At 28.6% G+C, this 15,625-nt stretch overlaps 2 protein-coding genes across 4 annotated transcripts in view; one reads left to right on the top strand and one right to left on the bottom strand.

Annotated features, from left to right (window-relative positions):
• Positions 1-2,580, bottom strand: part of LOC145941117 (glutamate receptor ionotropic, delta-2) — a 27,361-nt gene extending 24,781 nt beyond the window's left edge. The window contains exon 1 of the mRNA XM_083046998.1: positions 2,558-2,580. The gene's annotated coding sequence lies outside the window, so the exon portion shown is untranslated. The remainder of the gene's footprint in view (positions 1-2,557) is intronic.
• LOC145941119 (acyl-CoA Delta-9 desaturase-like) overlaps positions 1-11,983 on the top strand; it is a 16,242-nt gene extending 4,259 nt beyond the window's left edge. The window contains exons 1-6 of one of the 3 annotated variants that reach the window (XM_083047001.1): positions 5,373-5,492; positions 7,517-7,747; positions 8,339-8,469; positions 9,103-9,308; positions 9,389-9,574; positions 9,776-11,983. In XM_083047001.1, coding sequence (XP_082903127.1) covers positions 7,534-7,747; positions 8,339-8,469; positions 9,103-9,308; positions 9,389-9,574; positions 9,776-10,100 — 1,062 coding nt within the window. In that variant the 5' untranslated portion in view covers positions 5,373-5,492; positions 7,517-7,533 and the 3' untranslated portion in view covers positions 10,101-11,983. Of the gene's footprint in view, positions 1-5,372; positions 5,515-7,516; positions 7,748-8,338; positions 8,470-9,102; positions 9,309-9,388; positions 9,575-9,775 lie in introns of those variants that run through there. The other 2 variants (XM_083047000.1, XM_083046999.1) reach the window with 2 other exon arrangements.
• The last annotated feature ends 3,642 nt before the right edge of the window (positions 11,984-15,625 follow it).

A 15,625-nucleotide genomic window follows, 5' to 3' on the forward strand; every position in this document is an offset into this window, starting at 1 on the left:
GCTTAACATGGTCTTTAACATAAAATTTCGTTTTATTTTTATGATTAAATCAAGTCCGTTTATTCTAAGATTTTATATAATTGATTGAGATAAAACTATTAAATAATAAGAGATCCTATCGAATTTTTAATTTTTGTATATTGTATTTTTATTTTTTATGTTTTTATTTAGAGTTGATCGATTGGCTCTTTGATTCATATAATACTCTTGTTTTTCCGACACGCTACAAGGAATTAATTTAAATTCTATAAACAAAAAATTCAAATTTGTTGAGCTTATATCACATGCTTGAAAACACATTAAGGATTATATAATTATTTATTAAATATACTTTGATTTTTGATTCGTTAACTGTTTTATGTATGGATGGAAAAAATAGTTATTTTTTTTATATATTTCTCTTTCTTCAATATTCTTCTTATTTCAATCTTGGCTAGTAAAATTAATAAAATTAGTAAGTCAAATTAATTGATTAAAATTCAGAGAAATAAATTTTATTGAATTATTTTATTTGTCACTGCCTTCTCTCTTATTGGCACACAATTTAAAAAAGTTATACAAGTATAAATTACCTTTTTACTTGCAAATGTGATATGAGTAATGTATACATTCAGAGTTATTCCAAATTCAGATTTAATTGCGTAAAAGTTAAGTCATTTTAAATTACCATACAAATTAAAATTTTAAAAATCTTTTCGTATTTTAAACTTAAAATTTTAAATACGCACAAGTTATTTTTCAAACATAAAACTATTACTCTATTGTTGATATTTAATATTGTAAATACTTTTTAACGCAAATTTATACAAATTTATTCTCATAGATAAAATATTTAAAAAAAAAGATAGAGCAAATTTATAAAATTTACGCTCAAAAATTTGTCGATAGTCATGCGAAGATCGCCGGCGCGAGCTGTGACCGATAGATGCAGAATAAAATATCTGCACATTTCTTCGTATCATCACGCAAGTGCGTGATCAGCCGGTGTGTCTGCCAGATTGCGCGCCTTACGTGATGTAATGTGCACGCATGAGGAAGTGAGATAAAACAAGCCGTCGTTATACACACGTAATTCTTTAACATACGATTTACACACGCATACCACGATAGGCCGGCCGACGTGTACATTGAATGACACTAAGCGTTATCAAAGGCTTTTTGTTATTAAAAGCACAATTTTTGAACGTGTAAAAGTTTATTCACATGAGACTCGACAAAATATTTTTCTATAAATATGTATTCATTCATATTGAACTTACAATGTAAAGACAAATACTTTCGTACTTATAGAAGATTTTATCGTGTTTTATCTTTACTTTTATCGTTGTCGTATAATATGAGCCAACTCTCTTATAAAAATATATAAATAAAACGTAGCTATTTATAAATCCATAGCCGTTCGAACTAAACTCAATCCGTGAGATATGAGTATACATGTGTAAGTCGATGGCGCACGCCAGAATGTGCGATCATACGAGCCGCGTAGACCAATGCGATCAGACCATTGCCGGCGTAGTGATTACGTGACACGCACGCGCACGTGGTTGTACGAGTGTGCAACGTTGATGAAACAAAATCATGAAAAAAAAATCTTTGAATAAAATTGCAAAAATATTGCTGTTATAAAGAAAGCAATTAATATAAAAATCAAAGAAGCGAGTAAACATCATGAATAGCAAGTTGACTTATGAATTAAAGATGGATTAAAGATGAATTAAAGATGAATGAAAAAACAGAAAAAAAATAGATTAAACTTTTGGCTTATCTCAAATGTAAAAGCGTTTCCGCTCTCTGGTCCCTGGTCACGATTATGTAACGTACGAGCACACGCCACATGTATATATGCATATACATGTGACAACAGCATACGTTGCGCAGAGTACGTGAGAATCAAGTTGAATGACGCATCGTACGATGCACGCATGATGCAAGGGTCAAGCATTGTGGTCATCCGTACGATTTCGCGTGAACTACTAATAACTCGATATCACGGGTTATCAAACAGTGAGATAGGACTTGAAATTGTTGATGAATTATGATTCAATTAGCATTATCATATCTTTTTCTATCAACTATCTCTGCACTCGTCAATCGCGTGATCCATCGGATGACTTATTTATATGTGTGTGTATATATATGTGTACATGACATATTTATACGAATAATAATATATAGCACACACAGTACACACACGCGTGCATATATGTATTGTATATGCATGGGTGATGCGCGTGCATACACGTATATATTTATATAATATTATCCCTTAAATATAATTGTAAAATATATATAAAATAAATTATATAATTTAATATATGATAAATTATATATTAAATATATATTTTATATAATAATTATGTTTTATGATTATTTGTATGTAATTATATATAATTTTTTTTCCTTTTAAATATAATTAAAAGTATTTTAAATATTTAAAAAAATATCTGCGACAAGAAAAATATTTTTTTTTAAACCAATATGTCGAGATATTTATTTTTATATGGCACGAAACGATTCTAAATTGCACTCAGGTGATACTAATTGTCGGACAACTCACAATGTCAGTAGTTCAGTACGGTCACCTAATATAGGCGCAGGCGCGCGGTCAATACTTGTTAGAAGAGCAGAATGCGTGGCGTCTGGTCTTGTTTCGTTCGTCTCCATTCGCCAATTTCAGGTGGCGAGAGTCATATGATGCGATCTCATTGGCTCCGACAACCTCAGCTGAGGTCTCGTATGATTATATCGGCGGCTCGTATCATGTCAGACGCAACTGAATTGTTTTCCTAAGGATCGCTGCTTCCTATAGCGACTTTCAATGGTCCAGATGTTAGAATGAAAAAGATGACATAGTAATTTTTGATGAAATTTTAAAAAGCAGAGATTCGTTTCAAACTAGATATCTTCCATCTGTCTGTCGAATATCGTATAAAAATCTTGTTATTTTTTTTAATTGTTATTCATTAAAAATCGAGAATTAAAAAAGAATATAATTTTTAGTCAAAAAAACACGATTTCAAAAAGATATTATTTTAATAGCATTTAAATTTAAATCAATATTATTAAGAGATATTTGACATTTAAAAAAAAATATTGTGCAATACACGAATTTAACAATAATCATTGGCACAGATATCTTCCTAATTTGTGATCGTACAGGTGAAAAAATGAGCATTCGTTGCATCATATGACTAATTGTCTATAAAAAAAAGGCGACAAAGTCGATTGCAAATAAATTTTTATATAGGCACTTTGTAATATGCAAATGCAATAACCATGCGTCAAACGTTACCACTGACAATGAGTGTTTACGCAATGAATACCGAAGATATACGTGGAAGTCAGCTATTAGTACACGTTTCTTCAGCATGTTGTTTATGTTAGAAATAGTTTAATACGGTGGCAAGAAAATAATTACCTGCATCAGAACTGATTTCATATAATCGAATATAAACATTACGACATTATACGTAATATTGTTCTTATTAACTTTTAAATTATATTCCTATTAATTTTTTCCTATTAGATGTACCGCATTCGTTATACGAGACTACTTGATTAAATTATTTCGAATTATGCACGCAATCAATTAATATCAACGAATGCATCTTTACTAGATAAGAAAAATGTGCATTGATTTATTATAGACTGCTATAATATTGCAGTGATTATCTGCACACTAACAAAGTCATATTCATCGTCTTGAAGAATGCCATACTAAAGGATATAATTATCTTACTATATCAAATGAATAATCTCGCGTATTATCTTACGTTAGAAATTCGAAAATAAACAATAGGTTTTTTATGATCAAAATTAATAATTTCTTTATAATATTTTCTCTAAAAAAAAACACTATTTTTCTATTTTAATTAGCACACTCCAGTTAAAGTTACATTGTAGTTATATACCAAAGCAAAGTTGTAATATATTGTGATTAAATTTCATCAGTCTGTGCAATGTATGCATTATATATATTTGTGTCTCACACACACATATCCGATATTAAAAAAATAATTTTACATTGTTATAATTCATAAATATTATTTAAAAAAAATATATATACATATATATATATATGTATGTAGTGTTTAACAAATTTAAAGTTTATTATTATTGCTATTATAAATTATGTCTTAATAAAAATTTAAATGTTAGTCGAATAGTTTGATATGACATTTATATTCATATCTCTTTTATCGTTTTTTTTCTATCTCACTATGACATGTTGCAGTAAAAATTAGTTATATCACACTTTTGTTTATCTATCTAGCAACTAGCAACTCGGAGATTTTCCGGAAAAAAAATGAATCGAATATCGAATTGATCACATACGTGTCGGTGAATGATTGTGCCGTATCGGCACGATCGCGCGATACACATATACATATATGTATATGATGAGATGCAACTGTAAAAAGAATTTTTTTTTTACTGCTACTATATCACGATATCGTCGTGATAAAGACTGACTTAATGGTCGTTGCGTCAGAAACGATTGACCCTGACGCCTATACAACCTTGGCAATAGTCGCGTACGTTTAAACTGAGTTCTTGTATGTGTAAAATCCGTGTCCTCAACCTTGCAATTATCTGAAATGCCGAGACCGATACCGTATAAATATGAGATTAACTGAGAATAAAGAAATCAATGTGTAACTGACACATAATTATGAATATTGAAGAACGAAATGCGATAGTAATATAGCATATTTTTTTACATTCCATTGATTACGTAAACGAAAGTGCGGAAAATAAAACAAAGGTCATTAATACGTTTCCTATAGCGACTTTATAAATAATTTATATATATATATATATATATACATATCATTAAAATGTTGAAAGAGAACGAGACACAACTTTTATTGCAATTAATGCTGGCACGTTTATTCTCTACACGTGACTTTAGAAAATGGTAAAGGTGAGCTCATTGAACCTTCCAATGTAATCGTATGAGTAGTCATTTTCTATTATTATTAGCATTCTGCTCATTAGCATGTATACATGCTGCACAAAACGTGATTTATTAATCGCGCGATAAATATTGTTTATACTGTAATTTTTCTATAAAATTGCCCGTATGTTAGTCCTGTCTTTATTTTTCTTTTAATTAAATTAATTAAATTGGTGCATACAAATAAAGATGAGAAGAAATTGCAAGAATTGCATCTTGTACACTATCATAGGTTCTCTTTCGTGCAAATTTGTCACTTTGATTCGAGATAATAATTTTATCCTCTGTGACTGGGGGTTGTCTCGAGGATCAGCTGATCGCGCTCTCCTAGAACGACTCGATATATTTTCGCGCAAGCGGCGACAATATCGTGTTTGCCGGCGTTTCGGTGAGCCTGCGCCTGGACGACATTCGTCGAGGATTCAGCCGGCAGTCGATAGTTGGTCCTCGACCGGTTAGCATCCTTGGGTCACGTGCGGGGATATACGTTTTCGCATATATTTGCGGAATTGAAGGCAACGCCTGCAAGTTTACGGTACGACGATACACCTGGCTGTGTACGTATATAGATCGGTCTCAGTATCCACCGACGATTCGGAAACTGTTTGTGCTTGATGGGCATTCGAGTTGATAAGAAAATTAAGTTCAAGATGGTTAGAATAAATTGCTAAAATATAAAAAAAAATTTTAACGCGCAGAAATTCGAGTATCCATATCCAAATTATATTAATTCTGCTCATTGTCCGTAATTACTAATGTATGTAAAACTGTTCCTGCTTCATTATCTTTAGAATAATGAATATGCTGTGTGAACAGTCATTCTCTTCGCGAGTTCATCAATATGCCGGACTTATAATATAAACACGTGACACACGTGATTTATTAATCGCAGGTATTCTGAAGAATATTAAATAAGTGGAAGTGCATATGGGCCCTTTAAACAACGTGAATTTCTGATTTAATTGATATCAGCTGAAAACTCATCGCTATTGGTGAAAGTCTTACAGGTGTTATTTTTTCTGGAGAGAGAAATTCGCTGTTACCGAGCAAACTGATGATCAATTAAACGAGCGAATACGATTAATGTAATCGCAGCTAGTTTTAAACTATAAAATACATATTTCGTCTACTGATGTAATCGTTTCGTGAGTCGTATTACCTTTCATAGTAATTGTAAAACGCGATAATTATAAGCCTGCTAATATTTAAGTACTGTTCGTAATATGAGTAGAAAAAAAGAGAGAGAAATAAGAGCATACATTTTGTATTTGTCCTGAACTCATATATTTGTCATTATTGATATATTTTAATTATTCGTTCTTTCGTCCATAATTGTCGTTTGTTCTGTCGACTCTTGCAAAACTTTCGACTGTAACAGAACCTTTATAATTACGCCATGACGTGAACTACATTAGCTCCATTGAATAATGGGCCACGTGCAAATATGATTATCATCGCGGCAGTCTCGTCAAAGGAGTTCTATTCTTGATATGACGATCCTCGTAAACTATAATATTTTAAAACCTTTTTAAAAAAAGAGCTAATAATTTCGTAGATAACACTGTTAAAAAAAAAATACCGGAACGAGACTAGTTGTTTTTTATAGTTTTTTGAATGCTGAACACGAATCTGATTTCCAAATTTCTCCATCACGTCACAATTTTGAGAAATTTGCAATTAAAGTTGCAAAAAAGGGCTATTTTTACCAATTTTGTCATATTACAGCTACAATGTGTGACGTGCTGGAAAAGTTTTATTGCAATTAAAATAAAGTATATTGTTAGGACTTTCGACCCTCAAAAGGAATTTTTAGTATCAGTTATGGTTAATAAAATATCCATGGTTAAATATGAAATGTATTGCAGAAGTTAGCTGTTAATGACGGAGTCATAGCTAATTTCCGCAATACACCTCACATTTAACCATGGATATTTTATTAACCATAACCGACACCGAAAATTCCTTTTGAGAGGATTGAAAGTCCTAACAATATACTTTATTTTGAGAAGAAAGAAAACTTCTCCAGCACGTCACATATTGTAGCTATAATATGACAAAGTTCGTGAAAATAGTCCTCTTTTGCAACTTTAGTTGCAAATTTCTCAAAATTGTAATGGAGAAATTTGGAAACCAGATTCGTGTTCAGTGTCCAAAAAAACTATAAGAAACGACTATTAGTCTCGTTTCGGTGTTCGAAAAAAAACCATTTTTTATTGAACAGTGTAATATATTGTATCCAAATTTGTAATTTTTATAATTTGTAAATTTTTATAATTTTTATAAATTTAGAAATTGTAATTAAATTAATCATGCAAATATTTTTTTATATTTAAGAGAGCAATATAAGAAATTTAAAAAAAATTTAAAAATTAAGAAATTAAAAAATAAAGTTACAAACGAGAGAATCTAAACAATTAATGAATAATAACATGAGTTAAAAAGTTTTAATACATTTTTAGACGTGATTGTCAAAAGGCAAGATTTAGTGTTTATTAAAAAAAATTAAAACGCTTTATAAGAAATTAAATGCTAAATAGAGATTTTTCACGTTGTTAACAGGTTTTTTTTAAGTAAACATGGCACCGAATATAACCAGCACACCTACGGAAGTGCTCTTAGAGGACGAAACTTTGACCGAACCGCAATTGAAGGAAGAACTTAAAGAAAAACCAAAATATGTTAGGCACATCGTATGGAGAAACGTGGGGGTCTTCTTTTTATTACATCTCGGAGCTCTTTACGGAGCTTATCTATGTTTCACGTCCGCCAAATTGGCGACCATCATTTTCGGTAAGAGAATCGATTTTATTTCAATATCTATGATATGTTCTTTAGATCAATGTTTTTAATTGTTCTATGTTTTTATTGCTAAATGTTTTATCTTGCTATATCTAAGATAGTTTTATCAAAAATTAAAACTAAATATATAATTTTAATAGTGAATGACTACAATTACAAAATGACGAAGATTATCTTCTCTTGTTTCTATCATATTATAATAAATAAAATAAATTAAAAATAAATTAGATGTAAATAAAAAATAAATAAAAAATAAATAAATTTCAGAAGTTAAATTTTTCAAAACTGAGAATAATGTCATACATATAGTATACATATAATTTTACAAATATATCAAGATTTTTATTTATTAGATTTAGAATATACAACTATTTTTGAAATTATATTGTCATTATTGTAATTATTATCATATAATTATTTTATCAATATTATGTGTAAATTGTAAATAATTTTCTGATTCGCATTGTCAATTTTGCATTTCGGATATATAATTCGCTTCAAAATTATTTTAAAATTTGATGAAGCTCGTCATCGAGGAAGATAACAAATTAGCGTTTAATATCGTGATTTTCCTGATTACAGCAATCTTTTTATACCAATGTACCGGGTTCGGAATTACAGCCGGAGCTCATAGATTATGGGCACACAGATCCTACAAAGCCAAGTGGCCTCTGCAGTTGCTGCTCATGATTTTCAATACTGTAGCTTTTCAGGTGCGTAATCAAGTTTTCGCAGAAAATTAAAATTGAGAGATTTAATAAGAATACTTGCGAAAAGTAGGATATATCGAATGATTTGATAATTAATTCTCTTATAGCAAAATAGAATGTTAAAAACTTGCTAAGAAAAGAATTTCATTGATTTTACTAGATATATATTTAACAATATATAATAATCAATCGAATAGAGCTATGAATAAGTAGAATCGACTCTTTTCTGCAGCTAATAAAGCGTAAAGAATTCATATCGATGCGGTGATGTCGAGCATAAAACACGCGTCGCGTGTAGGTAATGGAAAAATAGTATAATCTGCGCTGCGTCATTAGAAATTGGCTAAACAAGCGATTCGCGTTGTTATAGAAAAAAAAATATCATTCTTTATAAACTCGAGAATGTATATTATTTCCACGATGGATCAATTTTTTATTGATAGGACATGAACATATTCAGTATTTTTATTCATAACGCGAGAAAGAGATATATAAATATAGGAAACAATGCGCAGAATATATGCAAATTGAATGACGGAAGTATATTATTTTCGCTTTGCGCAGGCGAAATATATTATAGACTTTTATATCAATATCGATAATAATGTATAATTTTGTGAAATCCCCCCCCCCCAGGATGCTGCGATCGACTGGGCCAGAGATCACAGAGTTCACCACAAATTCAGCGAGACCGATGCCGATCCACATAACGCTAAGAGAGGTTTCTTCTTCGCGCATGTAGGTTGGTTACTTTGCAGGAAGCATCCAGAAGTCAGGGAAAAGGGCAAGGGAGTCGACTTAAGTGATCTCGAGAGCGACCCTATATTGGCATTTCAAAAAAAGTATGTATGTCGGTGTCAATCATGAATTATGTCTCTTTGGTGATAAACGTATACCAAAAATAAATTCTGGCTTATTTCAGATATTATGTCGTGCTGATGCCATTGATGTGCTTTGTTTTACCGACTATAATTCCGGTCGTATGTTGGAACGAGACGTGGAGGAACGCTTACTTCATTCCCACTGTTTTCCGTTATGTCTTCACGTTAAATATGACATGGCTAGTAAATTCCGCAGCACATCTTTTCGGCAACAAACCATATGATAGGTTAGTATTGATAGTATTAACAAATTAAAGCACAGCACAAATCGAACTTTATATATCATTTATTGATTCTTTTCAAAGATTTATCTCGAATTCTCCATTATTTATCTTTACTTCTCAAATAATTGCTTACTTTTTTGTCACGCTTGTGAAAGATTAATATTATGGTAATTGATTAATATTATATTTTCCTATCTGATATAGATACATCAATCCGTCAGAAAATAAAACCGTCGCTATAGTCGCTCTTGGAGAGGGTTGGCACAATTACCATCACACGTTTCCTTGGGATTACAAGACAGCCGAGTTTGGCAACTATACATTCAACTTCACGACAGCCTTAATTGATTTCTTCGCAAAGATCGGTTGGGCTTACGATTTGAAGAGTGTGTCTGAGGATATGGTGAAGAAACGAGTAGAGAGAACGGGCGATGGCAGCCACGAATTATGGGGTTGGGGTGACAAGGATCAAACGCAAGAAGAAAGGAATGAGGCGACAATTACGCACCATAACACGAAGGAACAGTAAAATCATGCGCGTGTGAGGTTCTTTCGAATGTAAAGTTATTTTCACATTTATCCACGATGACTATTCATTTGTATAGATTTTACGACGATCTATAAAGAGTGCATTTGATTAAGACGACCTTGCAGGACCCGCATTTCGACATCGCGTTCAACGTGTCGTTGCATAATTATTTGGCAGGTTCCATATAATATAGTCTCGGAAGGTTTGGGTAGGGGTTTGATTCGGGAAGCGTCATCGTTTATATAATATCGATAGTATTCGATGCACTCGGATAAAATATTTCCATTTGCTTTTGAAGTAGCATTAAATCGAATTTTGTATTCGAATTATATTACGTAATTATCGAATAGTTTGTATTATTCGTACAATTTTTAATGCGCAATTACAACGGGGATATATACATATATATATATATATATATATATATGTATACGTGTATGATATGGAGAAAACAGGATATAATTGGAATAAAATGTATTAATTTTGTACTTTAAGATAATGCGTACAATGATGACTGCGGTGAAAAAAGAGAAAAGAAAAATATAGTAATATAAATTAAAATCATTAAATTTCGCTATCGCCCCTTTGCAGATAAAATATCTATTAATTTTTTAAAACTATTAATTTAGTATATTAATGATATTTATAGTACTTGGTATATATACAGGTATCAATACACAAAAAAATAGTTTTTACTAATTTATATGACTAAATTTTTGCACAATTATTATATGACTAAAATGAAAGTTCTCGATCAAAATAAATACTTCGTTTCACAATGCATGAATCTGATATTAATATGGATATATCATCTTATCAAAATCAATTATAAATATTATAACAATTATAAAATATCCGTGAAATGTCTGCAAATGTTTTATGTTTACTTCTTTTCTTTTTTTGCACATGTTATAGATACGGAAATTTTTTGATTTTTTATTTTATTTGTGATGCGATAAAATATTATTTGTTTCTTTATACATTGAATACATTGCAATTTTATAATTTTTTTCATTTAGTAATTTTCCGCACTTATTATATTAGTTTATAGATATCAATGGATGTAATTTATTTATATAATAAATTATTTGTGTTTAAAGGGAAGAAATTTGTGAATGTAAAAATATTTATGCGTTGATAATAATAAACAGGATTGCGTAAATCAAAGCGAGCATAATTATCAATTATGTAATTTGCGACTTAATGATATATAATGACGTTTATACTAATAATAAGATATTATTTCTTTGATATCAGTTAGGACAACGTAAAATTCAAGAAAAATTTGTTAGTTATAACTTTGAAATGTAAAAACGTAATATAAAAGGAGAAAAATCAAATTTCTTTCAATCGAAATTATTCACTTGTTCTATATGCACAAAATTGTGTAAATAAAAACGCCTTTCATGATTTTGTGATGCTATACTCGTAAAAAAAACTGAATGTTTCGTTAATTATAGCATTCTTGTGTGATTTTTTACAGTCATCAGTATCTCTCTATTCTAAAAATCTCGGCAGGATGGAACTCCTCTACTATTTCTAGAATTTTCTTTTAAATATTTTACTCTAATGACATGTGTAGTATGATATGATATAATGTCATTGCTTTTTGTCGTGTTGCATTCTCTTTCTCACTCTACATATGACCACGCATGAAAAACGTGTAATATGTAATGGGAGAATAACGCAAAGGAGCTTTAGTTTTTTTTTTTTTTTTTATTAAATTATCTTATTTATGGAACGCAATTTTACGCTTTTAAATTCTAGATTATTGATGATTTAGATTTTAGATTAATCAAGAATAACAGAATCAAAAATATAAAGAGACAGCATAACAAATTTCTATAAATTAATTTGCTATAAATAAATCGCTTTGATACTGATTGATGCATTCGTCTTCAAGTTAATATTATCTCACTTATACTACAAATTTTAATGTTCCCTGTTTACCAAAACTGCTTATAATTGTTTTTATATTCTAGTTCTAGTTCTTGATATTTAAATCACATTACAAACATTTATTCGTCCAATATAATCCCTTTCTAAAAAAGACATGTTATTGATTCTCGAAAGTCTCGAAGTTCTCTCGAAAATCTCGAAATGTATTGATGCGTCTTTTCCGCGTTGCCGATTGATTCTATCATTGCGCTTATTACGTGAGCTGTTATTGCATATTTTGACAGTTGTGTGCATCTAGGGATTAATAGTGTATTGAAAGTTATGTGTATCAAAGGATTTTGTGTATATAATTGAAATTAGCGAGTAAATTGTTAAAATCTGAAAAATAAATATTTATTAATTTTGCGATTGAAACTATAATCGAAACCACTCCATCATAAAATTAATATAAACACGTATTCTTCAGATTTTAACAATTTACTTGATAATTGCAATTATATACACAAAATCCCTTGATATATATAACTTTCAATACATTATTAACCCACACGACACACAACTGTCAAAATATGCAATGACAGCCGCTCACGAAATAAGCGCAACGACAGAATCAATCAGCAACGCAGAAAAGAGGCAACAATACATTTCGAAATTTTCGAGCGAGACTTTCAAGAATCAATAATATGCCTTTTTTTTAGAGAGGAACTGGAAAAACACAAGCGCGCTATTCTTTGGTTTTATTAAAAAGATATTTAAAAAATAATATAAAGTTTATTAAAGTTTATTAACAAATAATATAAAGTTTATTAAAACATGATTAATATTTTTTTACAGAAATCAGCTGATTAAAGCATTAATCTACTAATTAAATTTTTAAATAAAATTATGTTAAAGAAATTAAAATAATAAGGTTGTAAATAATATATCATAATACTTTACACTCGAATAATATTTTTTAACAAAAATTAGTTGATAACTGTCAAAAAAATTAATCGAGTTAAAAAAACTATAAGATATTAAGATATCATTATCTCAATATTTAATCAGCGAATTAACGCTTTAATCAGCTGATTTGTGTCAAAAAATATTAATAAAGCGTTAATTTGCTAATTAAATTTTTAAATAATAATATGTTTAAAATATAAAAATAGTAATATGTTGTAAATAATATGTTATAATGTCTCATCTGTGATTATTATTTTTTGACAGAAATCAGCTGATAACTGTCAAAAATATTAATAAAGCAAAAATTTAATAATTAAATTTTGAAATAATATGTTGTAAAAAATAAAATAGTAATATGTTGTAAATTATATGTTATAATACCTTATCTGCAATTAATATTTTTTGACAGAAATCAGCTGATAACTGTCAAAAGATATTATTCGAGTTTAAAGTACTGTAACATTTTATTTAAAACATGATACTTTATAATTCTTATTACTTACTATTATTTTAAAATTTAATTAACATGTTAACGTTTTAATCAGCTAATTTCTGTCATAAAATATTAATAAAGTGTTAATTTGCTAATTAAATTTCAAAGTATGTTATAAAATGTTAAATAATAATGTTGTAATACTTTATTCTCCATTAATATTTTTTGACAGAATTCAGCTGATAACTGTCAAAAATATTAACCGAGTTTAACGTAGCTAATTTCTATCAAAAAATAATAATAAATCTTTTCATAATAAAATCGTAATTAATCTCGATGTAGTCATTATCTCGATTATCAAAAGATTCTTGTAGAAAATTCTATTTTTTTTGTTCTCTGTTAAATATTTAAATAATAAATTTTTATGCATTGCAAGTCATATATTTTTATGCATGCATTGCAATCAACACATATAAAAATATATTAATTAATTATGCATAAAAATATACTATTTAAATCTTTAACAGAAAGTGCGAACAAAAAAATAAAATTTTCAACAAAAATCTTTTGATAATCGAGATAATCACAACATCGAGACTAATTACGATTTTATTGATGAAAAGATTTATTAATGATTTTTGATAAATATTAACTACTCTAAACTCGGTCAATATTTTTGAGTTATCAGCTGACTTCTGTCAAAAAATATTAATCAAGAATTAAGTATTATAACGTATTATATACAACATATTACTATTTTAATATTTTTAACATATTATTATATTAAAATTTAATTATCAAATTAACGCTTTATTAATATTTTTTGACATACATCAGTTGATTACAGCGTTAATTTGCTAATTAAATTTTTAAATAATATTATGTATATTATATAAATTAAAATAATATTATATAAATTAAAATAATAATAAATTTTAAATAAAATGTTACAGTACTTAAAACTTGATTAATATTTTCTGACAATTATCAGCTGATTTCTGTATCATACTTTTCAACATAAAATAAAAAAATCGCGCTTGTTCTAATCGTGTTGTTCTAGTCCCTTTCTAAAAACGGCAAGTTAAGGAGATTCTCGCAAGTATTGTTGCCTCTTTTCCGCTGATCGACTGTCTCGATTCGCATTGTGCGTTATATTCCTAGCATCGAAAAGCTGTCATCGCGAGGATTAGTAGTTTGACGGTTTAAACAAAATAAAATAAAATAAAATAATGTTTTAAATAATATATTTTAATACTTTAAATTCGATTAATATTTTTGACAGTTATCAGCTGATGTCTGTCAAAAAATATTAATCGCAGATAAAGTATTATAACATATTATATTACTTACAAAATATTATTATTTTAATTATAATATGTTGTAAATAATATAATATGTACTTATAATATATACTTTTTTTCCGCGATTAATATTTTTTGATAGAAATCAGCTGATAACTGTCAAAAATATTAATCGAATTTAAAGTATTAAAACATATTATTATTTTATTTTAAACAAACTGTCAAACTGCTAATCCTCGCGATGACAGCTTTTCGATGCTAGGAATATAACGCACAATGCGAATCGAGACAGTCGATCAGCATCGCGGAAAAGAGGCTTACTTGCGAGAATCTCCTTAACTTGCCGTTTTTAGAAATTATCTCGATTATCAAAAGATTTTTGTAGAAAATTTTATTTTTTTGTTCGCACTTTCTGTTAAAGATTTAAATAGTATATTTTTATGCATAATTAATTAATATATTTTTATATGTGTTGATTGCAATGCATGCATAAAAGTATATGACTTGCAATGCATAAAAATTTATTATTTAAATATATAACAGAGAACAAAAAAAATAGAATTTTCTACAAGAATCTTTTGATAATCGAGATAATGACTACATCGAGTTTTTGACAGTTATCAGCTGAATTCTGTCAAAAAATATTAATGGAGGATAAAATATTACAACATATTATTTACAACATATTATTTTACATTTTATAACATATTATTACTTTGAAATTTAATTAGCAAATTAACACTTTATTAATATTTTATGACAGAAATCAGCTGGTTAAAACGTTAATTTGTTAATTAAATTTTAAAATAATAGTATGTAATAAAAATTATAAAATAATGTTTTAAATAAAATGTAACAGTACTTTAAACTCGCTTAATATCTTTTGACTGTTATCAGCTGATTTCTGTCAAAAAATATTATTCGAGTTTAAAGTATTATAACATATT

The sequence above is a fragment of the Prenolepis imparis genome, unplaced genomic scaffold (genome assembly GCF_030444845.1).
Source record: "Prenolepis imparis isolate NDT839.2.m4 unplaced genomic scaffold, iyPreImpa1.0 SCAF_9, whole genome shotgun sequence".
In the NCBI taxonomy this organism is placed as follows: domain Eukaryota; kingdom Metazoa; phylum Arthropoda; class Insecta; order Hymenoptera; family Formicidae; genus Prenolepis; species Prenolepis imparis.